The sequence below is a fragment of the Myxocyprinus asiaticus genome, chromosome 16 (genome assembly GCF_019703515.2).
Source record: "Myxocyprinus asiaticus isolate MX2 ecotype Aquarium Trade chromosome 16, UBuf_Myxa_2, whole genome shotgun sequence".
Classification (NCBI taxonomy): domain Eukaryota; kingdom Metazoa; phylum Chordata; class Actinopteri; order Cypriniformes; family Catostomidae; genus Myxocyprinus; species Myxocyprinus asiaticus.
In genome coordinates this window covers 17,432,589-17,459,469 of record NC_059359.1, presented here as the reverse complement: position 1 = coordinate 17,459,469, position 26,881 = coordinate 17,432,589, and the positions used below count along the sequence as shown (strand labels likewise).

General features: G+C 38.0%; 2 protein-coding genes across 2 annotated transcripts; both read left to right on the top strand.

Annotated features, from left to right (window-relative positions):
* Positions 1-3,267: 3,267 nt before the first annotated feature.
* On the top strand, positions 3,268-13,019 carry LOC127454031 (akirin-1-like). The gene is made up of 5 exons (XM_051720956.1): positions 3,268-3,651; positions 8,226-8,372; positions 11,444-11,578; positions 12,343-12,414; positions 12,579-13,019. Exons 1-5 carry the CDS (start codon positions 3,447-3,449, stop codon positions 12,587-12,589), a joined length of 570 nt encoding a protein of 189 aa, XP_051576916.1. The 5' UTR covers positions 3,268-3,446; the 3' UTR covers positions 12,590-13,019.
* Positions 13,020-13,210: 191 nt separating this feature from the next.
* On the top strand, positions 13,211-21,668 carry LOC127454030 (rhomboid-related protein 2-like). Its single transcript, XM_051720955.1, has 8 exons — positions 13,211-13,719; positions 15,212-15,435; positions 17,125-17,273; positions 17,604-17,716; positions 19,392-19,492; positions 19,603-19,663; positions 19,784-19,845; positions 20,354-21,668. Exons 2-8 carry the CDS (start codon positions 15,220-15,222, stop codon positions 20,534-20,536), a joined length of 885 nt encoding a protein of 294 aa, XP_051576915.1. The 5' UTR covers positions 13,211-13,719; positions 15,212-15,219; the 3' UTR covers positions 20,537-21,668.
* The last annotated feature ends 5,213 nt before the right edge of the window (positions 21,669-26,881 follow it).

Below are 26,881 nucleotides of genomic sequence, written 5' to 3'. Positions count from 1 at the left end.
GTTTGATCCAAAGTAAAATACTGTCAGACTACAGTATAGGTCTGGAAAGCAGCTGTCCGATGTGTTGATGGGCTTGTGCGACTGCGTCATACAGATTTAAACAAACAGAGCACATTTTACAGCTGACGAACTGCAGAAGATTCAGAATCAGGTTGATGATCGTTTAGCTGAAGTAATTTTATAATCCTTTTGTGAATTTAATTAGTGCTATTAAGGCTTCTGGAATGTATAGTAGTTCAGTGGTCACACTGATATGTTAATTTTCGTGACCACTAAACTACTACAGGGTGTTAAACTCAGTTCCTGGAGGGCCACAGCCCTGCAGAGTTTAGTTCCAGCCCTGCTCCAAAATGCCTCTTTGTAATCTTCAAAAACTCCTGAAGACCTTGTTTAGCTGCTTCGGGTGTATTTAATTAGGGTTGGAGCTAAACTGTCCTGGACTGTGGCCCTCCAGGAACCCTGTAATAGTTCAGTGGTCATGAAAATTAACATATCAGTGTGACCACTGAACTTCTACACATTCCAGAATCCTTAACAGCACTTTAGAGTCGATTCTCAATTCCCAATACCTTGGAATCGATTCTTTTTTAAATCGATTACCAGCCCTACCAGGAAGGTCAACAGTGTGAGCATCACACGGAGCCGTCGAGTGTGTGCTGGATAGCACTTTTTATGTTCTGTTAAGTTGAAACTGTCTGATATTAAAGTCTATGTGTATTGTGCTCCCGAGTTCTGCTTCCTCCTTCTAAGGCAAGGCAGTGAATCTGCCACATAGACCTATACTCTTGTAAATTGCTTTGGTAAGAAAAAGTCTTTCTGCCAAGAATGCAAAACGGAGTGTAACTCATGTAATAGCTATTATCCAATAAATGTAAAGGAATAGTTCACCCAAAAATGAAAATTCTTTCATCATTTACATGTTGTTCCAAACCCACATGGCTTTCTTTTTCTGTGGAACACAAAATGAAAGTGCATGGTGACTGAATTTGTTACATATTACATTAATTATGAAATACATAATATTTACCTATGTACAGTTGAAGTCAGAAGTTTACATACACCTTAGCCAAATTCATTTAAACTCAGTTTTTCACAATTCCTGAAATGTAATCGTAGAAGACATTCTTAGGTCAGTTAGGATCACTACTTTATTTTAAGAATGTGAAGTGTCAGAATAATAGTAGAGAGAATGATTTATTTCAGCTTTTATTTCTTTCATCACATTCCCAGTGGGTCAGAAGTTTACATTTGTTAGTATCTGGTAGCATTGCCTTTAAATTGTTTAACTTGGATCAAACTTTTTGGGAAGCCTTCCACAAGCTTCTCACAATACGTTGTTGGAATTTTGGCCCATTCCTCCAGACAGAACTGGTGTAACTGAGTCAGGCTTGTAGACCTCCTTGCTCGCACACACTTTTTCAGTTCTGCCCACAAATTTTCTATTGGATTGAGGTCAGGGCTTTGTGATGGCCACTCCAATACCTTGACTTTGTTGTCCTTAAGCCATTTTGCCACAAATTTGGAGGTATGCTTGGTGTCATTGTCCATTTGGAAGACCGATTTGCGACTGAGCTTTAACTTACTGGCTGATGTCTTGAGATGTTGCTTCAATATATACACATAATTTTCCTTCTTCATGATGCCATCTATTTTGATGCTGCCACCCCCATGCTTCACGGTTGGGATGGTGTTCTTCGACTTGCAAGTCTCACCCTTTTTCCTCCAAACATAAAGATGGTCATTATGGTCAAACAGTTCAATTTTTGTTTCGACCAGAGGATATTTCTCCAAAAAGTAAGATCTTTGTCCCCATGTGCACTTGCAAACTGTAGTCTGGCTTTTTATGGCGGTTTTGGAGCAGTGGCTTCTTCCTTGCTGAGCAGCCTTTCAGGTTATGTTGATATAGGACTCGTTTTACTGTGGATATAGATACTTGTCTACCTGTTTCTTCAAGCATCTTAACAAGGTCCTTTGCTGTTGTTCAGGGATGGATTTGCGCTTTTTGCGCCAAATTATGTTCATCTCTTGGAGACAGAATGCGTCACTTACCTGAGCGGTATGGCTATGTGGTCCCATGGTGTTTATACTTGCGTACTATTGTTTGTACAGATGAACGTGATACATTCAGGCATTTGAAAATTGCTCCCAAGGATGAACCAGACTTGTGGAGGTCCACAATTTTTTTCCCCTGAGGTCTTGGCTGATTTCTTTAGATTTTCCCATGATGTCAAGCAAAGAGGCCTTAAAATACATCCACAGGTACACCTCCAATTCAGTACACCTCCTATCAGAGGCTAATTGTCTAATGGCTTGACATAATTATTTGGAATTTTCCAAGCTGCTTAAAGGCACATTTAACTTAGTGTATGTAAACTTCTGACCCACTGGATTTGTGATATAGTCCATTTAAAGTGAAACAATCTTAAACAAAGTCTGTAAACAATTGTTGGAAAAATTACTCATGTCAATCTTAACATTGTCTATTTTGACGCAAACAGCCTGCACATAAAAGTCGGCGCAAGAAGCATTGTGCGGGACAAGCTAAACAATGACAAGTTGCTCCAAGTAAGTACGAATAACCATCCATTTCAGCTTTATTAACAGTTGTGATTTGTAACACTTCTTAGAAACCTTAGGTAGGACATAAATACAAATAGCGTTGGGCAAATCTTTCATTCGATCGACGGTTCGTTTCAATAAACCGGTAAAAACAACAACTACACGAACCGAGTCCCCGAGTGGCATTTGTGTTTAATTTTTTTTATAGGAAAATTGCTGTCTACCACTATATTGTCCTTGTAGGCCTATATTTATATTAGGCTACACCAAATGTATACTGTACCAACATAAGTTTTAACAACAAGATTACTGAGAATTTCACTGTAGTGTTCCAAGTAGTGAAAGTTAATTATGAATAAAATTCCTTTCCCCCCGAATACTGTTAACAATATTGCATCTCACTGTTTTACTCCTAAACAATCGGTCGAATAATAGCTACATTGCGAATCGTTTGGAGCAAGTAAATTACTATTGATTATCCACTTACTATTGAAGCAGCCTTACTAATAAATATTTTGTCTTTAAGATATGGATTACATTATTGCACTATACTTTGCACTACGTGCTCGGTAACAAATTAAAAGGTTATTTCATATTATTCATGGGAAAAAACAAAACATGTTTGCAATATGCACCCCCTCTCCACGAATGGTACAGTCCTCGACTGTGGCGTTTCAGCAGTTCTGCTACAAATCAGGCACTTGGCGTTTAAACTGGTGTGCGAACACAGGGGGAGCCATCGCTACAGTACAAAGCAAAAAAAAAAAAAAAAAAAAAAAAAAAGCCCGAATTAAAGCGAAACGGAAAGGCAATTCGACGGCATTTTATGATTGAAAGCTTGTTGTTTTACCGTCTGTTTTGCTTACTGTCTTATTAAATCAGCGACCATGGCTTGTGGCGCGACGTTGAAACGATCTATGGAGTTTGAGGCCCTCCTCAGCCCGCAGTCCCCTAAGCGGAGAAGGTGCAATCCTCTACCGGGGACTCCGACTACTCCTTCCCCGCAGAGGTGCAGCCTTCGCCCGCCAACAGAGAGCCCAACACACTCGATGTCGCCCCAGTCCATGGGAGGAGAACAAAGGCTAACCCCAGGTGAGAAATAGGCTTGATTCTCCCCGATTAACGTTGGTATTTTGATATGGAGGTGGGGATGGGGGTGTTGTTTAATCTCAGCTAACCAGCTAGTGTATATTTGAATTTCGACAGTACGTTAATTTAATTCTCCTTCTAGCTGCCTTGTGTATATATATTCCAGATGTGTAAGGTTAATTCTTAATAGGTGGCATGGTAGTGGTTGGTAGTCGAGTTGGACAGTAGGTAATTATGCTGTTTGGATGAATAGCTGTTTTGAGCTCTGCTAACTAGGTTGAAAGTGAACGGTAATACAGACTAGCTGACACAGCTTCATTAACTCTCTTGGTTTAAGTGTGAACACAGTTATTAGCCATTACTGCCGAAAACAATACACATGACAATGTCTTTCTACAAACGCCTGGCTCTGGCCTGGGTGGTTAAAATTTGTCTCCGCATTGAGCGAGTTAGTTTATCAGCAGAACTGAACCAGTGTGTCCAAACAAAGGGGAAATGTGGGTATGTGCAGCACATCAAGGGTGCGTTGGCTTTAACCGATTTAACTATCATATAAAACATCACTAACTCTGTATTATGTAAAAGCATTCTCCAAGCAACAGCTCCTTTCAATTATGTTATTTTCAACGACGATAATTTCAGTAGAAAATATAGATGAAGCTGTATTACCCAGTAATACCTCTATTGCTTTTATCCGAAATTTAATTGACTCTTGACGAAGCCGCCCAAGTGCTGCTGCTTACAGCTTGTAAAACGGCTTTATCAAAGGTTCCTCCAAGACGCCTCACTAAAAAGGTATACGAGCTATGAGCGAAATGAATAACCGTAACTAACCTTTGTGCGTCAATAAAAAGTTATTCGGAGGTCCTTTGAGGACAAATGTCCACGTCAAAAAACTGCCATAAAAATATTATATTTTAATATTATTTTCCACTTTCAATGAGTTAATTTTTTTAACCAACATCAGTCCTGATCATAACTACCAAATATTCATTTTCAGGATTTTAACCCTTTAAATGCCAGTTTGTTTATATAATGCCACTATTGTTTATGGAAAATATATATATATATATATATATATATTTTCCATATACTAAATGCTTAGGGGATTTATTTTTTTGGGATTATCACAATCTGGGATATGTCAATGATTTTCAACAACATTGATTTTGATGCATTATTTTTTTGTGTAGTCACATAAAAAAAACAACAAAAACAACACATTCGGTACCGTAGAGGACAAAAATGTCCGCTTCAAAAAAACTGGCATAAAAATATTATATATTAATATTATTCTTCACTTTCACTGACATAGATTTTTTTTAACCAACATCAGTCCTGATCATAACTACCAAATATTCATTCATTTTCAGGATTTTAACCCTTTAAATGCCAGTTTGTTTACATAATGCCACTTTTGTTGTTTTTTACACACACACACACACATTTGTCAATAAACACACAAACACTCTGACATCCATACCAACACACCCACACAATTTTAGCTGCATCATTTATTCAATTGGTCTGCAGTGCTCTATAATACAGCAAACAGAAAATAGGAAAAAAGCATGTTTTTGCTCCATAGGCTAAACATTAGAAAAATGGTGCCATCTGGTGGAAAATATAACAAATTTACATTTTTAAGCCAAGGCTTTGGAATGAAAACATAATATCATAGAATTCATGATTTTATGCTTTAATGGCACTGGGATCATATATTGCAGTTTTATTAGGTTTCAATTGGGACATTTTTGTCCTTAAGGTCTTTAAGGCCTTAAGGTTTAGGAACTGAGGTTGAAATATTGAAATTACCCCAAAAATACACACCTTTGGCAAAATGTATGCCATTGGCATTAACACAGCCAAAATGATCAAAAAATGAAAAAGACAAAAATGTCCCGACAGTCGCTCAAGGGTTAAGAGCAAACTCTTGCATTTCGGTCAACATCATACAATTGAGTCCTGACAGTTTGCGTTTTCAAACCAATGCCTGATTGGAATGGCAAAAATACTGCAGTGTAGCTGCCCTAAAAGGCCACATTTGGTATAGTCATGCCTTTTTTGAAACCAAATGCCCCTATTGTTTTTAAAGGACAACCCTCATTAACATCCCCATTTAGGCTGTAGACAGTCAAGGCACACTTGAAAAGCATCTATTCATGGCTTCATCAGAGTTCACATCTTATTAGTTTCTGGATCCTGTGTGCGCTGTTATATTGTTCAAAGAGGAAAGGCTTTCAATTCTGTATTACTTGATCTTGCACATACCAGTCCCAAACAAAATAAGCTCCCTGCAGAATTTGTAAAATACCATAGACTTGAGCCCATAGCTTGGGGGCACTTCCTGGTGGTTTGGGATTTTTAAATTCCCTCCTCAGAGCATCAGTGGTGAAGTGAATTAGACGCTCATCTCTTCACCCAGTTACACTCCCCTCCCCCAGTCCAGTTCATCCCACACCTCCATTGTAGTCTAGCAAGTCTTGCTTTTAGAAAGCTGGTCTACACCATTAGTGTGATCCGGACCTTTATTACAAGACTGTTTAAAATTCCTTAGCAAGTGCTGGCTTCTTAAAGAGTAAACACTGTTGTATGGTTATGCTTGAGCCCCCATAACACCTCTTTATTGGACACAAAAAGCCTTCCTGTGTTTAAATAAATAATAAACCAATCAAATGAGAGCTGCATTGTAAACACAGGAAGTCACTTCTGCAGTGAGGCCCTCTGTTAGGTTTGTAGCCACACAGCCAGCTTTGCTGGAATGCGTTAGCATTAAGATCAGGTAGCTGGCATCCATTGAATTTTTCCCCCTTTTTCTTCTAGTTGAAGGCAGACGCTAATAGAAGGAAAACCCAGAGCTCCCCGCCCAAGATAAGTGATACAGCCTTACTCAGATATGTGCTGTCATCTAGTGTGTTAGGTGGGACCAAAGTGTTTCTCTCTACCCTTGAAGCTTTCAATGACCTACATTTTAGTGAGTTTTGAGGCACTAGTCACTACTTCAAATACTTTCCTGTCTGATAGATTAAAATGACCAAACATCATTAAGAGTTTAACCTTGTAGTTCATGGAAGCCATAATGCTGGTTCATAATACTAGCTGTCTGCTGGTGTTGAAGATTAGGACTGGGGACTGAGCCCAACCCTGTTTTTCTAGAAAAAGAGGCTCAAGAGGTTCCTGGTTGCATTGCTCCCCTCAGAATTGCAGTCCTGTCACCCAGATTCAGTTAACAGAAATAAGCCTGCCCCACCACAAGGCCACAAGAAACAAGCCTGCATCCATTTTCCCCCTCTCCATGGACTTGATTCACAGTAGCGCCATCTTTAATTTTGGACAAGGATGAAAACGAGGCAGTGAGGGATAGACTTAAGGCCTAATATACTTCCAGAGAAGTTCTTCTTTGTTCTTCGTTCAGGGGTTAAAAGAAGTTTAAAACAGCCGAGCAATGGTATACTGTTTGGGAACATTCAGACACCCGCAACAATGCTGTGTGGAGGCGTTTAGAAGTACATTTAAAAATGAGGACACTCCGTAAAACGTTAACTAATGTGACATTAAAATGTGTTATCAATGACTTTATGCCTCATTCTATGAGTAGAATTCACAATAGATCAGTAAAATATTTTTAACCACTTGATGATGATTTAAAGTAATATATATGCAGTAGAAAATGTTTAATTTGTCTTGTTTACATTCTGCATTCATGACGCTAATGTGCTAACACGTTATAAACAGACATAATATGCACCGATTACATATTACTGATTGTTATTTGTTATTTATGATCACACTGATACAGCTGCAAAGATTGGTGTATAAAAGAGTGTTAATGGGAAGAATACAGACAAAAGAATAATAATAAGAGGGGCATACCTTACTTTGGTCATATGTGTGAATGGCTTTCACTGCAGAAGGCACATGAGTGAAGCAGCATATAAAACAAAAGAATGAGTGAATAGGCACTTAAGAGTTTTTGAGTGGATTTGATTATTTTTGTAGACTAATTAAACAAACAAAAATGCGTGACATGTTCTTGGAAACATGTCTGTATGTGAACGATTGTACAGATGTAGGTACATTTGCACCAGCTCGCTAATAACTGCACTGCAGTGTGTTCATATTGATAACTAACTGAACATCTTGAATGGGAATTAGCTGCTGGCCTCAAGGTAGGTGGAGCTCCAGGTCACACCAACCGATGACGTGGACCAATGGCAGAAAGAAGGTGTTTAGCAACCGGTAAGAAGTTTTTTTTTTTCTAAAAGTTCACCCAGTTGAGCTAGTTAGTGTTGGATTGAAAGCGAGTGACATTGTCAGTGTAGTATTGTGGCTATAAAACTTTAAACTTATTTCAACACCCTCTTTACTCATTTGTCATGGGACTGGTGCTGAAAGCAGGATATCCTCTGTGCATTGTGTGTATTGCTGAAGTAATGCCAGTGATTATGGAAGTCAAGTTATTTTTCTCCACCTCCACCAGCAAACATGATTAAATACGGGGCAGTTTATGCACTGGCAAAGACATGTCCCAAAAAATACCTACAAAATTTTTCAGTTGTAATCCTTTGGCCTCACAGAGCAAATCTTCCAGAACATTCGTCAGGAGTACAGCCGCTATCAGAGGCGACGGCAGTTGGAAGGAGCCTTCAACCAGACTGAGCCCTGCAGCTCCAATGATGTCCAGAGCTCCAGCCCTGCCCTTACCTCACCCAGCTCCCCCACAGGTCAGTCCACTCAACCTAATGCCCACTGCACTGGGGTGCTCAAACCACTGCTCAGTCATTCTGTTTTGACTTTTACCAAATTTTATAGGAATTTCAAGGAATGACTGATCCACATTAGTCTAGATGGGAATGCACTTTTTTTTTAAAAGAAGGGGAACAATTTTTTTAAAGGAATAATTCACCCAAGGAAAATTGTCATATACTTGTCCTCATGTCTTCCAAACCTGTGACGTACTTTCTTCTGTGGAACAGAAAAGGAGTTTAGCAGAACATCCAAAGTGCTCTTTTCTACATGTCTGTATAACTTGTGCGCTATATTGGAAGTCTTTTGGGGCCATACAATAGATTAGTGTAAGAAACCAGCCAAAATTTAGACCGTTATTCACTGAAATTTTGTTGCCGCTCATCTAATTTGCGCATGTTCAAATATGCATTAAGACACAGGGTACAACAGATTTGCGTCCATCATGCCAACCCTCATTGGTTCTCGGTTGTCACGTGACTGATCACAGCAAGTTTGGAATAATCGGAAGTACATCAAAAATATAAGAGCATTGGTAAAAGGAAAGATTTTCAGAAAGAAAGATTTCAATTTTGTCAATTTTTTATGAATGTATATTAGGGCTGGGCGATATGCAAGAAATATGTTCGCAATGTTTTTATATAAAAAAAAAAAATCACTATCTGATTACATCATCGTCTATCAATGAGTGTCGTAAATGGTATCAGGATATTTATTAGAGATCGTCGATATCCGGTTACATCGTCCTATCACCCACCCCTAATGTGTATATCATTATAGTCAATTTAGCCTAAATCATTGAGGTTTTTATCTTACATTTCCATTTTTTATTACATTTGATTAAAATTGCTGCAAAAGTTTGGTCAAATTTCTTGTTTAGCCCCTTTACACGTTACATATGTTTCTCTTTTGTTTTTCAAAACATTGGCAGCCAATCAAAATCCATTAAACTTTAAAATGCTGGAGCCATAAGGTGCACTCATCTTCAAAATAACACATTCCAGCACTGGATCGCCACTTATTACACACACACTAACAAAATGGAAACTCCTGCTGAAGAACAAAGCAATGTTTCTTCTGCGTTCTTCTTCAGATATGCAGAATCAGCCAGTAATGTCAGAGTGTGTGAAATTAAAAGTGCAAACATGTTCTCATCTTAAATGGTTGTTTCTCAGTAGCCGTGATTTATCACAAGGATGAAATGCATCCCATGACAGTGAATAGAGTAAGTGATATGTGACGGCAAGAAGCAGCGACTCTTCTTTTTTCATGTGGAAATTTAATGGTGTAAAAAGTTATTCAAATGTGAAAACTTCAAGTGTTTCTCCGTACACAGTTATTTTGTTAACTGAGCTAGTAATGGCACATAAATAGGGGTGTAAAATGCAGGGGCCTCATTTATAAAGACAATTTCCTACGGATTATATATAAAACGTTAGTACGCACGAACAAATGTTCCTAAATGCATCCCACTTTGTAAATCGCAATTCATCTTAAAATCATGCGCATGTGAAAGAGCGCAAGGACTCCACCTACAAAACACCCACAAATATCCTAATATGGTGAGACAGAATACAATAAAAGCGCATGCACAAGTTATTCATTTTTTCATTCATTAATTTATATTGAATGATCTTGTGCAGTTGGCGAGGTTTTCTAAAATTAGTGCAGCAACCGCTATCTGCGCATATAATATAGCCTATTCAACAACTCATTAGTTATTCATTTTCATTATAAATAAGAAATACGTCAAAACAATTGACCTCGTTTATTGTAAATACACACCATTCTTCAACTAATGTCTATATTCTTGCTAAACCTTAATTAAAAAAAAAGGTTTACATGCTCTTTTACATGTAATAAAATTTGCTTAGTCTACATGGCAATTGTGTTCTGTATAAAATTGTTCTTTTCTGTTCGCCCTTGCCATTAATGCTGTATTTTAGTCAGATTATTGGTTTTTATTAACAATAGATAAGCTATGTTGATGTAGCTATGTTTTAAGGACTGTAAACCATATCTCTCCTCCTTACTCCAAAAATGTGCTTGACAAACTGCATACAGTTTATTACACCTCAATTAATTTATTATTGAAACGTGCAGATAGGGCTATAAAGAAATGTTGTTACAGCAGATATCTAAAAGCATTTACAATATGCATACATAACCTAAAGACCACATTCTAACTCGTATCAGAATATTCTTGTTCAAGCAAACGTGCTCTTTTTTTTTTTTTTTTTTTTTTTTTTTTTTTTTTTAATATCCCCTTTTCGCCCAATGTTGGAATGCCCAATTCCCACTACTTTAGTAGGTCCTCGTAGTGGCGCGGTTACTCTCCTCAATCCAGGTGGCGGAGGACAAGTCTCAGTTGCCTCCGCTTCTGAGACCATCAATCCACACATCTTATCACGTGGCTTGTTGTGCATGACACCGTGGAGACTCACAACATGTGGAGGCTCATGCTAAATTCCACGATCCATGCACAACTTGCCACGTTTCCCATTGAGAGCGAGAACCACTTAATCGTGACCACGAGGAGGTTACCCCACATGACTCTACCCTCCCTAGCAACCGGGCCAATTTTGTTGCTTGGGAGACCTGGCTGGAGTCACTCGGCACACCCTGGATTCGAACTCACAACTCCAGGGGTGGCAGTCAGCGTCAATACTCGCTGAGCTACCCGGGCCCCCAAACGTGCAATTTTTTTTTTTTTATATATTCAGTCTGTCACTCGACTCATACAGTGTTTGACTCGTATTTGCATTACAAAAAAAAAATTAAAAAAAATCAAGTCGTCATCACGTACTAGTCACCGGATCATAAGCACAAAAAACTTTTGTATGCATGCTTGTCAGTTGATGTATGCATAAGAGAATTGTCATGTCAGTTTCTGCCTTTATAAACCCCGATTTGTTCCACACTTTTGACATGGGATCAAATCAGGATCATACATATGCTTTGTAAATAAGGCCCCTTGTCTGTTGTTAGGATACACACCAAAGTGATGTGATAAAGAATGGATATTTCAGAGTTGTGCATCTGTTTTTAGGTGCCTCATCATTGAAGAAGGATCAGCCATTGTTCACACTGAGGCAGGTTGGCTATTTGTGTGAGCGCCTTATCAAAGATCATGAGGAGAAGATCCGTGAAGAGTACGAACAGATACTGAACACAAAGCTTGCAGGTACAACACAAAGCATGTTCCACACAGTTCATAGACTGCTACCCAGTTCTCTTTTTCTCTCAATTTGGAATGCCCAATTCCCAATGTGCTTTTAAGTCCTCGTGGTCGCGTAGTGATTCGCCTCAGTCCGGGTGGCGGAGGACGAATCCCAGTTGCCTCCGCGTCTGAGACCGTCAACCCGCACATCTTATCACGTGGCTTGTTGAGCGCGTTGCCACGGAGACATAGCGCGTGTGGAGGCTTCATGCCATCCACCACGGCAACCACGCTCAACACGCCACGCGCCCCACCGAGAACGAACCACATTATAGCAACCACGGGGAGGTTACCCCATGTGACTCTACCCTCCCTAGCAACCAGGCCAATTTGGTTGCTTAGGAGACCTGGCTGGAGTCACTCAGCACACCCTGGGATTCGAACTAGCAAACTCCAGGGGTGGTAGCCAGCGTATTTTACCACTGAGCTACCCAGGCCCCATTTCTCATTTTTTATAAAAACACACCACTTGTTTAAGTGTCACATTCTTGATGTTTTGTTTTTTTGGAATGAACTTATTTTACTTTCAGTCAGGTATCTAGGATCCAGTGGGTAGTTTAGCATGAGAATATTTTAGTTTAATGTTTCTATGAATAGTGTAACTTTTTTTTTTTTTTTTTTTTTTTCATATTGGGATCTCTGGTTTTCTGATCTCACCTCTGTCCTGTCAGTATAAAGATGAAAAAGTTGGATTCTGTTCATAATTTGCTTTTTCATTTCTTTCCAAGAACAATACGAGTCCTTCGTGAAATTCACACAGGACCAGATTATGCGAAGATATGGTGCCAGGCCTGCAAGCTGTAAGTATCTTAACTTTCCCTGTCAGCATTTCTCACATTAAGGATTTATTTGTTTCAGTATAAAAATCATTTAACTGATTTCAATTATACAATTCTTCTCCAAATGTGTTATTGCTGATCATTTGTCTTTTTTTGTCTTTTTTTTTTTTTTTTTGCATTTGCAGATGTGTCTTGAAGAACATTATATGGTACTAGCCACCTCCCAGAAACTGGTTGCTATAGAACCAACTCCATTTCACTTGAAATGACCTTTTACTTTGATTTATTTTTTTTCTTTTTAAAAAAATGCTTTGGGTGCCATGGTCTATCCACATTTAACTCATTTCTATTGCTGAACTGTTACTGATGGCCCAACACAAAACGTGCATATCTAGATGCATTCTAAGAAAGTTAAAGCTCTCTGAAAATTTGTGGGAAAAGGTGTCGAACTATTGCTGTAAAAAGCTTGGCTGATGTGATCATCTCTGTATAATGTAATGTGACTGACCCGCTGCAGATATACAAGATTCTTCCTCCTTCAGGTTCTTTTTTTTTTTTTTAAACTCTCCATAAACCTTTATCTTTTTTTTCCTTTTTTGACAAATAAAAAATCTGTGAAAAGTCAACAGCCTTATGATTTTGTTCTTACAGTTAATACATACTTTGCAGTTAATAAAGTTGTATAGGTTTGAGTGGAGTATCAGTGTCTATTGTACTGAGAGTGTCACAGCTGACTGTTCAAGGATGTGTCGCCATCTAGTGGTTGTAATAGTATCGATGCTATCTTTTATCTTTGAATGGGTTTAGTTGCACCTCTTTGTTTTTGCCGATACTGTCTTTTTGTTTATTTATGGGGTTAGAATCTATCGTTTAAGAATTGTTATACATCGTTCTGACGAACTGGTTAAAGCTCATTATAATAAATGGGGTCACGTGACTTCAGGTGTGGCTGTTTGAAGATACGCAGGTAAAAAATAGGCTACGTTTACCCAACTTTGACGGGTCAGAGTTTAAAGATTTTTTTTGCTCAACTGAAGTAAACAAAACGATCCTGCAGACCGGCCAGTTAGTAACAAGAGGAAGGAAGACTGGAACCGGAAAAGCTGAATGAAGTCCGTAATTATAGCTCAAGGAGAACGTCGTTTGGTTCGTGGTGGTCACAAAACTCTTGAAATAGTCTCTTTGATACATATATATTTTAAAAAAGCTTCTATTTCGATAGGATTTGTATTTCAAATAATAAACATTTAATGAGCACTGGACGGTGTGAACTCTTGGACAAATTTGCTTTGCTCGCGTGAGAGGTTCACGAGCAGAAGAAAGTCGGTAAGTTGAATAGATTGGAGTACTATGCAGGTATCTGTATTTAATATGGTTTATATAAATGCAATTTATAGACACTTGTATTGAACGCGCGCTTAGAACAGATTATAATTTAGATTATCGGTTCATCGTTTCAGGTCACACTGTGTGTTTTAAATGAATATATTAATTATTCTCCTACAAGAGGACAGAAAATGATTTCTGTAATGCAATGCTTTAAAGGAAACGTGCAGTGAGTGACCTTGTAAATAATTCCAGGCAGAATGAGTTTGTTTATGCAGGATGAGCAATTCCGGAAGAAAGAGAGTAAAGAAAATTAAAACCTTTTGTGAAGCTGAAATCCTTTTTCATTATTATTATATACACTGACGCTAACATTTTTTTTTTTTTTTTATATCACAGACTGTAATGGCCAATTATGTTAATAGCTGTTCTTTAACATAAACTGAAGAAAAAAAAAAAAAGAGGTACTGACATTCATTTATGAGATACAACTCTTTTTCATCAGAATAAGAATCAGCTTTATTGCCAGGTATGCTTACACATACAATGAATTTGTCTTAGTGACAGAAGCTTCCAGTGCACAACAATACAGTACAGCAACAAGACAGAGATAATAATAAAAAATACAAATAGAATAAAAAAGAAAATTTTATAGAAAATAAAGTATATAAAGAATACACAATAAGACTATATATATATATATATATATATATACTGTATCTATCTATATATATATATACACACACACTACCGGTCAAAAGTTTTGAAACACTTATTCTTTATTATAATTATTTTTCTTCACATTTTAGAATAATAGTAAAGTCATCAAAACTATGTAATAATATAAATGGAATTATGGGAATTATGTTGTGACTAAACAAAATCCAAAATAAATCAAAACTGTGTTATATTTTAGCATCTTCAGAGTAGTCACCCTTTGCCTAGAATTTGCAGACATGTATTCTTGACATTTTCTCAACCAGCTTCTTGAGGTATCACCCTGAGATGCTTTTTAAACAGTATTGAAGGAGTTCCCATCTATGTTGGGCACTTATTGGCTGCTTTTCTTTATTATTTGGTCCAAAAACATTTTTATTTTTGTAAAAATTTTTTTTATTAAATTGTAGTTTTATAATGAAATAAATTAATATGGTGGCACAATTATATTTTTGTCTACAAAACTAATGTCAAACATTTAAGCATAGGCTTTCAGATCAAAAGATTTTTAAGATCACGAGAAACATTTCAGTCAAGTGTTTCAACACTTTTGACCGGTTGTGTGTGTGTATATATATATATATATATATATATATATATATATATATATATATATATGTATACATACACACACTGGGTGAGTGGGGTCCAGAGTGATTTTTCCAGCCTTTTTCCTTACTCTGGAAGAGTACAGTTCTTGAAGGGAGAGCAGGGGGCAAGCAATAATCCATGCCATGCAGACATAGCAACCCTTTGATATTTGTTTTTATTTAAGACAAAGAAATGGATAATGACATCGAAGAGCAAGATACGTTTCCAGTGCAAAGGGATGGAGAAGGTGAGAATCAAGGAGATCAAAGAAGAAGGGGTCGGAGGGTAGAGAAGTTTCAGAAGAAAGTTTCTAGATGGATGCTTCCCGAGGAGTTACATGAGACGTATTTGGAGCGTGCCAACTGCTGTCCACCACCTATCTTTATCATCCTCATCAGTTTAGCAGAGGTACAGTAAATGTTTGATGCACAACAGTAACCTTTGTATCACTAGACATTTATGTTTCTAGTGAAATGATAAAGCAAATGGTTTCTACCATTACCACTGTCAGGAGATGTATGTCTATACTATAACTATACTATAACAATATTTGGTAACTATACCAATCACTCTAAAGCTTGAGTCATATTGTCTTTATTATTATTATTATTTATCATGTTTTAAGTGTAAATGTTAAGCCATTGCAAGAACTGTCTACAGTAACCAGTAGATTTCCATCTATTTTAGAATGTTTAAGTTGGGACGTGGCACTTTGAAAGAGTCTTTTGAGCTCAGCTTTCCACTTTTCCATTCCTGTATGGCAAATCTTAGCCACAGTGTTTGAAAAACCAGATTCATCCTTGTTTCCATGGGCATTTATCAAAATAGGCCAGTAGTCACTGAAAATCAGTGTTTTGAAAATGAAGTGTTTTGAACTGTTGAGAGTCATTCCTTCATTAAGTAGAGCTTGTATTTGTTATTTACACACAAATTATATTTACCGCATTCACTTTTGCTGACACATGCCTAAAGATGTGTTAAACACCGCTAAGCCAACAACAATGCTTTTTGACAACAAAGCTGGCATAATGAACACTGTTGGGTAAGTTACTTTAAAAAGAAATCCACTACAAATTACTGAATATTTTACTATATTACACTAAAATTGTTATCAGATTAATTTACTATTAATTAATCACATTACTAATTACTTAATATTTAAGTTACTTTCTAAAAACACTTTTCCGCTCAAATTCACAATAATGTCTATATTTCTTCCTTGTTCATTGTTAGCTTAGGTTAAACTATTGTCCCTTTAGGGGAAATGTTCTTGGACTCGGCTGCTGCGACAACATACATGTACCATACACAACAACAAAATCCATGTAACACACAAAAAAGGAATATAAATAATAATAAAAAATTACTTTATGCAATATAAAGTACATATATACATACATAAAAAAACAAAACAAAAACAAATCCAGTTCAACCTTTCACCTGTATAGCTCTTAATGCTCTACGGTCTACTCTTTAAGATATTAATTGATACTGGCACAAATTTTTTTTTAAAGCAGTTGCTCTTACACATAGGGACCCTATAACGTCTCCCTGATGGAAGAACCTGATAATCATTGTGGAATGACTTGTTACTCACAAGTCATTACACTCAGCACCTCATTTCTCCTTCACAATGACTCGCTACGGGGCCATAAATCATGTATTATACGTAAATAAGAGAAATAAGCATAACCCTATAATGTACTTAAAAGTAATTAAATTAATTGAAAATCAGTAACTGTAATCTGATTACAAGAATTTAAAATGTAATGCTTTGCACTACCTTTTTTGACTAAAAAGACATTAGATTACAGTAACTGATTACTTTATTGGATTACACACATCACTGATAATGAACTCACACAAATTGCACAAAGCTTTGTTGATATTTTGCTCCTTGTTTTCTTCTGCTACCCAGACTTTTACCTTGTGTCTCAAGGAGTTATTTTGCCCTCCTGTATTATCTCATCTAAACTCCATACATGATGCAAGGTTTCAACCAAAGCATGAACATTATAAACTGGCCTCTGGCCTCAGTGGTGTTTAAAAATGTGTGCACAATTTCATAGGGTCAATCTCTTTTTCAACCTGTTTCAGTTGGGAGTGTTTATCTACTATGCAGTATGGAAGCCCCAGAAGCAGTGGATAACCTTAGGTATGGGAATCTGGGAGAGTCCTCTTACCTATAAGCCTGAACTACGTAAAGAGGCGTGGCGGTTCGTCTCCTACATGTTTGTGCATGCCGGGTAAGTGGACTTGCTTCTTTTCTCCACTCGCCCCACTTTTAGTATTGACTGTCTTTTGTGAGACTATTGTGGTTACACATGAAGGTCCTCCCTGAAAAACACAATTTGGTAAACTCATTCCAGTGGAGGGCTAGAAACTTAAAGGGATAGTTCACCCAAAATGAAAATTCATTTACTCACTCATGTTGAACCAAAACTGTATGCAGAATTCTGCCTAACATCTGCTTTTGTGTTCCACACAAGAAAGAAAGTCATACAGGTTTAGAACAACATGAAGGTTTACATTTATTGCTGTTTGATATATGTGTTTGACTGCCTTTCTACGTTTAGGGTGGAGCACATCATGGGAAACCTGTTGATGCAGCTGCTGCTGGGCATTCCCCTGGAACTTGTGCATAAGGGGTTTGAAGTGGGCATGGTCTATATGGCTGGGGTCCTTGCAGGTGAGCTTTTGTATGTATAATCAGACTTTGTTTTTTTGTAATTGGGATACTATGGGTATGTCCCACTCTGTGCACAGTATGCAGAATTTCATTTTGGATGGAATAGCTTGAAGACTTTCAGCACATTTTGTCAAAAGGAGTATAAAACGAGAGCACAGTCCATGGGATACAGTATCCCACATTGCAGTGTGTAATGAGGTAAAAGGGAAAGGAGGAGGCGAGAACCGGCTTGACAATATAAATGATTTTTAATGATAAACTTAACCAAAAAGACAAATACACACACGGGTGTCAGGCAGCTGTCCGTAACTCTCGTAACTCTCTCGCCTTTATCCCTCTCGGGCTTCATCAGCCTAATTAGAGGCCGGGTGTGCGGAATCATGACCCGACCCGCCCTCCGCCCTGCCACACAGTACTTTGACTTGAACTTCCATTTCGAGTGATTAATGAACCTGAAATTATTTCAATCACAATCTTATTATTTACATTGTGAATTTATTATTATCTGATTGGACTACCAATCGAACATAGTGTATTTGTGACAGCAATATAGTGTACCAGTTTAAAATGTTTGTTAGACACTGTGTACTGTTTCACATACTATTTTTACGCAATAGTAAGCCGTATACAGTACATACTATTTAGTACTCAGCAGGCAGTGCATGAGTATTCCATTCAGAACATGCATTAAGTCTTAAAATGTGCTTAGAAATTAAAAACATTTCCAGACTCTTCTTATTTGTATTGCACCAACAGGAAGGAAAAATGGCTTGATATGAATTTACTTTGTTTATCTTTTAGTTTTAGTATATATTTGATATAAATATTCTATGAAATTGATATATTCTCATGAAACACTGAAAGGTGTTTTTTTAAGGTGTTAATTCTGCGAATAATAGTTCACATTTTATCACATTTATTTTTCAATTTCTGAAACTTCACTAATGTTTTTCCCCATTTCCTGTGGCTAAAATTGGCACGTGTACATTTCCAGGAGGTACATGCTCGACTGCACATCCTAGCACAAAAAACTGATTGTGTGGAGCAGTGCATGCATATTTATTATGTGCGATGCATGTCCCAGGCATTATAAACATGGAAGCGGATTTCCTGTTCAGAGAATGGAGACTTCACAGGTGTGGAAGAGATACCAAGCTGCCCAAAATGCATTGCTGGAAAATGCTCACTCACTGTCATCTGATCCAGTGTTAAAAGAGGGCTAGAGAGACTAAACAGCAGCCAGAGAAAATAATAGTTTTGAGATTTTAAATTTCAGCATTCATTTTGTTTATATACGTATGTACAGTGACTTACAATGCATTTGCAATGTACACTTAAGTTTGTCTTGCTAATAAAGCTTGATATAAATTGAATCTCCTAATATAAATACCCTTTTGATCCTATTATTTAAAAAGTTCACTGGAAAACGGCAGAAGATTTTGCACAGCTTTTACAGCATGTCCACTTTAAAAAACTGAACAGTTTAACATATTAAAATAAATGATGACTAACCAATTTCTTGCAGACAGGTTCTTTGAGACAAAGTATAAAGTAAATATATTCATGATTATATTTGAATGTTTGTTTTAAAGTACTATGATTATTCATGATTAATCACAGGAAACTCTGCATGTTAATTGATTCACAGCTCTAATATACATGAATCCTTTTTCAGGTTCCCTCGCCAGCTCCATCTTTGATCCTCTCAGTGCCCTTGTGGGGGCCTCAGGTGGTGTCTATGCCCTCATGGGTGGTTACTTCATGAACGCCGTGGTGGTGAGTAGATTTACAGTAATCAAATAATTTGATGGGGTTTTTTAAAAAATACAATTCTGATTCAAATGATATGTTCAACAGCCTAACTGTAAAGTTTCCTTTTCCTATAGAATTTCAGGGAGATGTTTCTGCCTCTGGGAGTATTTCGGATCCTAGTAATTGTTCTCATTGGTGCGTCTGTGTATTTCTACTTTCTACTGTACTGTTGACATATGGATAAACTATGCATTGAGTTCTGGCTCCTGACTGACTGCATGATATTTAAGTAATAATTAAGATTTTATTTTCCAGTTGGGACAGATGTAGGCTTTGCTCTTTACAGAAGATTTATTGTCCATGAGACTGCCATGAAGGTGACACTCTTTTGTCTTTTCCACTGAATTAAACAGTAGCAGAATCATAAACCATACTTTTATGTCTGCCTTATCCTGTAGCTACATAGTACAACCATATTAAATTCTAAAGTTAAATGAAGTTGTTAAAATTTTTATTTGGTTATTTATTTAAAATGTTTTGAACACTTTGAAGCAAACACATTAATTGAAGGATGAAATCATTTTTTCTTTTATTGAAGTCGGGGTGTATCTTTTTACCATGTTGGTAACTTCTTACAGGAAGTCTGACATTTAAACCTGTATATCTTATTTTATTCATGCTTGATTAGAATGCTTTAGGCTACAGGCTTAACTGATAGATTCTTTCAATATCTTACAACAAGAATTCCCTCTGAATCTAGTTTTCATACAACACTTCATTACATAATGAACTAATCTGGAATTTCTTTAAATCAAGGTGATGTATTCTTTTATTATCATTACATTTTCATTGAGAAGGTCCTATATCTTCTCCTTTCTTTGTCAGGTGTCTTTTGTGGCCCACATTGGCGGTGGTATAGCAGGCATGACCATTGGTTATGTGTTTTTCACCAACTACAATAAAGAGCTCCTGAAGGACCCTCGCTTCTGGATGTGCATTGTTGGATACATTGTCTTCTTCTTGTTTGCTGTCATTTTCAACATCTTCTTGTCCACAGCACCCGCTTGAAGGTGTTTCTGTAATGGTTGAAGCTATGCCCCTATTCACAAAGGAAAATCCTGGCTTTAAAATGTTTTTTATTTTTTTTAAATGCATTTCTCGAGTCAGTATAACTTTAAGACAATTCTGTTCATCATTATGTTTACATACACTAGGTGATGCTAATACACTACATAAATTTCAAAAGTAAATATATTTGAATGTATAGATTGAATTGAATTTGATAGATTTGTAAAATGCTGTAATTGATATCCAAATATTAACTTTTTTGGTTTTGCTTTGAGACCTTAGCATACCTCCTCAAATATGTACCTCCTCAGGAACAAATACAAGTGTAATATTTGTATTTTGAAGGGTTTGTTTTTGCAGGGCCATTAATTTTTTTATTGACAGGATTAATGAGCCCTTCGTGATTTCAAATGTTTATTTAAAATACTTGCTTTGTCATTTTATTGACAAGGTTATTGAAAAAAAGGCGAGGATTTAATGTTCACTTAAAAACTTGTTTCAGAATGTGATCATTGTGTTTGTAGGCAGGAAAAAGACGGTATTAGTGCCCATTAGAGAAAGTTCCCCTGATTATTGTCTGACAGGACGAGCCCCTAAATGTATTCCTAACTACCCTTACAGGCCTGAGACTATGTCAGTAAATGGGGCACATTTCTCCATTGTGTGGTTTGCAGGTAGCCAAAAAGAAGCTTTTTGGTTAAACTGACCCACCCCTAGAGAAAATACAATGTAATGCCATGTAATGACAGGACTCAATTTTGGAGATGCCATCTTTCCCTTATTTTAACAACAACAACAACAACAACAACAACAAAAAAGTGGGCAGCATGTAGGCAGACCACAACCTGAGGTCACACCAATGTAGTTTAAATGTGGTATTGCATAAGCTGTGATCGATAGGAATTTGTGTCAAATCAATGCTAATGACATGTATCTACAATTACCTTATATTTTACCTTATATTTTTTATCACTGGTTATCATGTCATTCAGTTTTAAAGATGGGTTTTAGGTTGGAATTGTGGTGGTGATTAAAAAAATTTGTAAACCTTTTCTTAGATGTTTTTAAGATAATTGTCATTTTTACAGATTTTTAAAAATTTAATAAAATAATGTATTAAATATTTTAAAGACTAATGTGTCCATACCGGCCTATTTCATATATCTGTTGTGTTTGCTTGTTTTACAGATGTTTTGTTTCCTGGTTGATGAATTTGGGTGAGGTACAGTGCATCCGGAAAGTATTCACAACGCTTCACTTTTTCCACATTTTGTTACGTTACAGCCTTATTCCAAAATGGATTAAATTCATCATTTTCCTCAATTCTACAAACAATACCCCATAATGACAATGTAAAAGAAGTTCGTTTGAAATATTTGCAAATTTATAAAATAAAAAAAAAAAAAGAGAAAAACACACACACACACACACACACACACACACACACACCACATGTACATAAGTATTCACAGCCTTTGCTCAATACTTTGTTGAAGCACCTTTGGCACCAATTACAGCCTCAAGTCTTTTTGAGTATGATGCTACAAGCTTGGCACACCTATTTTTCGGCAGTTTCTCCCATTCTTCTTTGCAGGACCTCTCAAGCTCCATCAGGTTGGATGGGGAGCGTCGGTGCACAGCCATTTTCAGATCTCTCCAGAGATGTTCAATCGGGTTCAAGTCTGGGCTCTGGCTGGGCCACTCAAGGACATTCACAGAGTTGTCCCGTAGCCACTCCTTTGTTATCTTGGCTGTGTGCTTAGGGTCATTGTCCTGTTGGAAGATGAACCTTCGCTCCAGTCTGAGGTCCAGAGCGCTCTGGAGCAGGTTTTCATCAAGGATGTCTCTGTACATTGCTGCATTCATTTTTCCCTCGATCCTGACTAGTCTCCCAGTTCCTGCCGCTGAAAAACATCCCCACAGCATGATGCTGCCACCACTATGCTTCACTGTAGGGATGGTATTGGCCAGGTGATGAGCGGAGCCTGGTTTCCTCCAGACATGACGCTTGCCATTCAGGCCAAAGAGTTCAATCTTTGTTTCATCAGACCAGAGACTGGGAGTCCTTCAGGTGCCTTTTGGCAAACTCCAGGAGGGCTGTCATGTGCCTTGTACTGAGGAGTGGCTTCCATCTGGCCACTCAACCATACAGGCCTGATTGGTGGAGTGCTGCAGAGATGGTTGTTCTTCTGGAAGGTTCTCCTCTCTCCACAGAGAAACGCTGGAGCTCTGTCAGAGTGACCATCGGGTTCTTGGTCACCTCCCTGACTAAGGCCCTTCTCCCCCGATCGCTCAGTTTGGCCGGGTGGCCAGCTCTAGGAAGAGTCCTGGTGGTTCCAAACTTCTTCCATTTATGGATGATGGAGGCCACAGTGCTCATTGGGACCTTCAATGCTGCAGAAATTTTTCTGTACCCTTCCCCAGATCTGTGCCTTGATACAATCCTGTCTCGGAGGTCTATAGACAATTCCTTGGACTTCATGGCTTGGTTTGTGCTCTGACATGCACTGTTAACAGTGGGACCTTATATAGACAGGTGTATGCCTTTCCAAATCATGTCCAATCAACTGAATTTACCACAGGTGGACTCCAATCAAGTTTTAGAAACATCTCAAGGATGATCAGTGGAAACAGGATGCACCTGAGCTCAATTTTGAGTGTCATGGCAAAGGCTGTGAATACTTACGTACATGTGATTTTTTTCCCGTTTTTTATTTTTAATAAATTTGCAAAGATTTCAAACAAACTTCTTTCACGTTGTCATTATGGGGTACTGTTTGTAGAATTTTGAGGAAAATAATGAATTTAATCCATTTTGGAATAAGGCTGTAACATAACAAAATGTGGAAAAAGTGAAGCGCTGTGAATACTTTCCGGATGCACTGTAAATGCTCTGGCAGATTGAGTGGTTTAAGGTGAAGTGAGTTTACGTTGGAATGTGTTCCACAACAAATGCTATTCCGAGTCCCTCTGTTCCCTCAATTCTAATTAGCTGACCGTGGTTCTTCAAAAGACATTGATTGCTGGTCAGTATGGATACAGTGAACATTCCATGTTTGTAGTCCTCGAAAATCAATTTAGTTTAAATATTTTTATTGGATTTTATGAAAGGATCACAGGGACCCTTTCAATTAATATCTCAACTTCTCCAATTGAATGCATTGTAAGATTTTTGTATCCACCCCTCCTTTGTTGGGGGGGGGGGGGGGGGCATGTTTCCATTTGAGAAGGATGGCACATCTGGCTAATAAAGTGGTTAAGGGAAAGACACGCTGCATTGTGGTAGGTATAATCTGAATTGGGAGAGGCCAAACAAAGCAGTCAAAGAGTTAGTGACAATATTTGTATTGAAGGCCTGTGAAAGAATTTTAAAAATATTAGACCAATATTCCGTAAGCTTCGGGCATGTCCAGAACATATGTAGATGATCGGCCGGAGATTGCTTACATCTATTGCAGGCATCACTTCTATAAATATTGGGGAATATTTTTGCCAGTTTAGCATTGAAGTAGGCCCTGTGGAGAACATTACATTGCATTAGAGCGTGTCTACCACAGATGGATAAGCAGTGTACTAAACTAAGAATGTCCTTCCACTGGCTGTCAGATGTCAACACCCAAGTCCTGTTTCCAGGAATCTTTGAGGGAGTCCATAGGGGACGTGGTTAGGAAGCTCATTTTGCCATAAATAATAGATATCAGCCGCCTTTGACAAGGGTCAAGGGTGAGAAACTGATCAATTTCTGATTCAGGGGGGTGATTGGGAAAATAGGGAAACAGCTTCTGAACAAAATGCCTCACTTGGAAGAATCGAAAGAGATGACTGTTAGGCAAGTTAAATTTAACTGACAGGGATGAGAAAGACAAAAAGACCCATCCTCATGTAAGTAATTAAGTGTAAAAAGACCTTTAGTTGCTCAGCTACGAAAGGCGTGGTCCAAGAGGAACGGAGGAAATAAGTGGTTATTTAAAATTGTTGTATGAATCGAGGCTCTGTGAAGACCAAATTGTTTTCTGAATTGAAGCCAAATCTTTTATATATATATATATATATATATATATATATATATATATATATATATATATATATATATATATATATATATATATAATTTTTTTTATTTCTCTCGATTTTCTCCCCCTTTGTCCCCAATTTGGAATGCCCAATTCCCAATGCACTCTAAGTCCTCGTGGTGGCGTAGTGACTCGCCTCAATCCAGGTGGCGGAGGACGAATCTCAGTTGCCTCCATGTCTGAGACCGTCAATCTGCGCATTTTATCATGTGGCTTGTTGAGCGTGTTACTATGGGGAGTAGCGTGAAGCCTCCACACTCGCTATGTCTCGGCGGTAATGCACAACTCACCACGTGCCCACCAAGTGCGAACCACGAGGATGTTACCCCATGTGACTCTACCCTAATTAGCAACCGGGCCAATTTGGTTGCTAAGGAGACCTGGCTGGAGTCACTCAGCACGCCCTGGATTCTAACTCGTGACTTCAGGGATGGTAGTCAGCGTCAATACTCGCTGAGCTACCCAGGCCCCCCGAAGCCAAATCTTAATAGTGCTGGTGACTATTGGATTGCTCGAGATTTTGTGGACCTCAATGGGGAGCTGAGAGCAAATCCTAGAGTGTAGAGAACAAGAGGAAGATGATATATAGGTATGAATCCAGGGCGGATAAAAGTCGGAACCTATATAGCTGACCCAATAAAGAATTCATTAATGTTACATGCCCAGAAGTAGTATCGGAAACTTGAAAGTACTAAACCCCCTTCAGATTTGGGAAGCTGGAGAACTGATCTCCTGATATGAGCTGGCTTGCTATTCCATACGAACCCACTCAATTGCTGATCCAAACTAGTAAAAAATGATTTATTAATACAGATTGGAATGTGCTGGAACAGATATAAGAATTTCAGCAGACTAAATATTTTTATAAGATGCACACGGCCTGCTATAGAAAGAGGAACGTAAATTCACCTAGCAGTGTCTAATTTACATTTGTCCAGTCGTGGCTGAAAGTTCTTAAGGAACTAGAGATTAAGTTTCCTACTTTAATGGAGCTAGAGATGAATATCCCCAAGTATTTGAACCCATCTGGGGCTAACTTAAATGGAAATGCGGAATGGGGAACTGCTTTCGCCAATTAGTTTACAAAAAAAAAAAAAAAAAAATACACAGACTGAAGTAGTTTAAGTCTTTGGTTCTTTTAATTGTGATGATTTTGGCTCACATTTAACAAAAACCCACCAATTCACTATCTCAACAAATTAGAATACATCATAAGACCAATAAAAAAAACATTTTTAGTGAATTGTTGGCCTTCTGGAAAGTATGTTCATTTACTGTATATGTACTCAATACTTGGTAGGGGCTCCTTTTGCTTTAATTACTGCCTCAATTCGGTGTGGCATGGAGGTGATCAGTTTGTGGCACTGCTGAGGTGGTATGGAAGCCCAGGTTTCTTTGACAGTGGCCTTCAGCTCATCTGCATTTTTTGGTCTCTTGTTTCTCATTTTCCTCTTGACAATACCCCATAGATTCTCTATGGGGTTCAGGTCTGGTGAGTTTGCTGGCCAGTCAAGCACACCAACACCATGGTCATTTAACCAACTTTTGGTGCTTTTGGCAGTGTGGGCAGGTGCCAAATCCTGCTGGGAAATGAAATCAGCATCTTTAAAAAGCTGGTCAGCAGAAGGAAGCATGAAGTGCTCCAAAATGTCTTGGTAAACGGGTGCAGTGACTTTGGTTTTCAAAAAACACAATGGACCAACACCAGCAGATGACATTGCACCCCAAATCATCACAGACTGTGGAAACTTAACACTGGACTTTAAGCAACTTGGGCTATGAGCTTCTCCACCCTTCCTCCAGACTCTAGGACCTTGGTTTCCAAATGAAATACAAAACTTGCTCTCATCTGAAAAGAGGACTTTGGACCACTGGGCAACAGTCCAGTTCTTCTTCTCCTTAGCCCAGGTAAGACGCCTCTGACGTTGTCTGTGGTTCAGGAGTGGCTTAACAAGAGGAATACGACAACTGTAGCCAAATTCCTTGATACGTCTGTGTGTGGTGGCTCTTGATGCCTTGACCCCAGCCTCAGTCCATTCCTTGTGAAGTTCACCCAAATTCTTGAATCGATTTTGCTTGACAATCCTCATAAGGCTGCGGTTCTCTCGGTTGGTTGTGCATCTTTTTCTTCCACACTTTTTCCTTCCACTCAACTTTCTGTTAACATGCTTGGATATAGCACTCTGTGAACAGCCAGCTTCTTTGGCAATTAATGTTTGTGGCTTACCCTCCTTGTGAAGGGTGTCAATGATTGTCTTCTGGACAACTGTCA

Excerpts from the sequence above, each read along its gene's own strand:
- LOC127454031 (XM_051720956.1), top strand. The coding sequence starts at position 3,447 with ATGGCTTGTGGCGCGACGTTGAAACGATCTATGGAGTTTGAGGCCCTC. Across the intron at positions 3,652-8,225 it reads AGAACAAAGGCTAACCCCAG|AGCAAATCTTCCAGAACATT; the intron begins GTGAGAAATAGG and ends TTGGCCTCACAG. Across the intron at positions 11,579-12,342 it reads ACTGAACACAAAGCTTGCAG|AACAATACGAGTCCTTCGTG; the intron begins GTACAACACAAA and ends TTTCTTTCCAAG.
- LOC127454030 (XM_051720955.1), top strand. The coding sequence starts at position 15,220 with ATGGATAATGACATCGAAGAGCAAGATACGTTTCCAGTGCAAAGGGAT. Across the intron at positions 15,436-17,124 it reads TCCTCATCAGTTTAGCAGAG|TTGGGAGTGTTTATCTACTA; the intron begins GTACAGTAAATG and ends AACCTGTTTCAG. Across the intron at positions 19,846-20,353 it reads TCCATGAGACTGCCATGAAG|GTGTCTTTTGTGGCCCACAT; the intron begins GTGACACTCTTT and ends TTTCTTTGTCAG.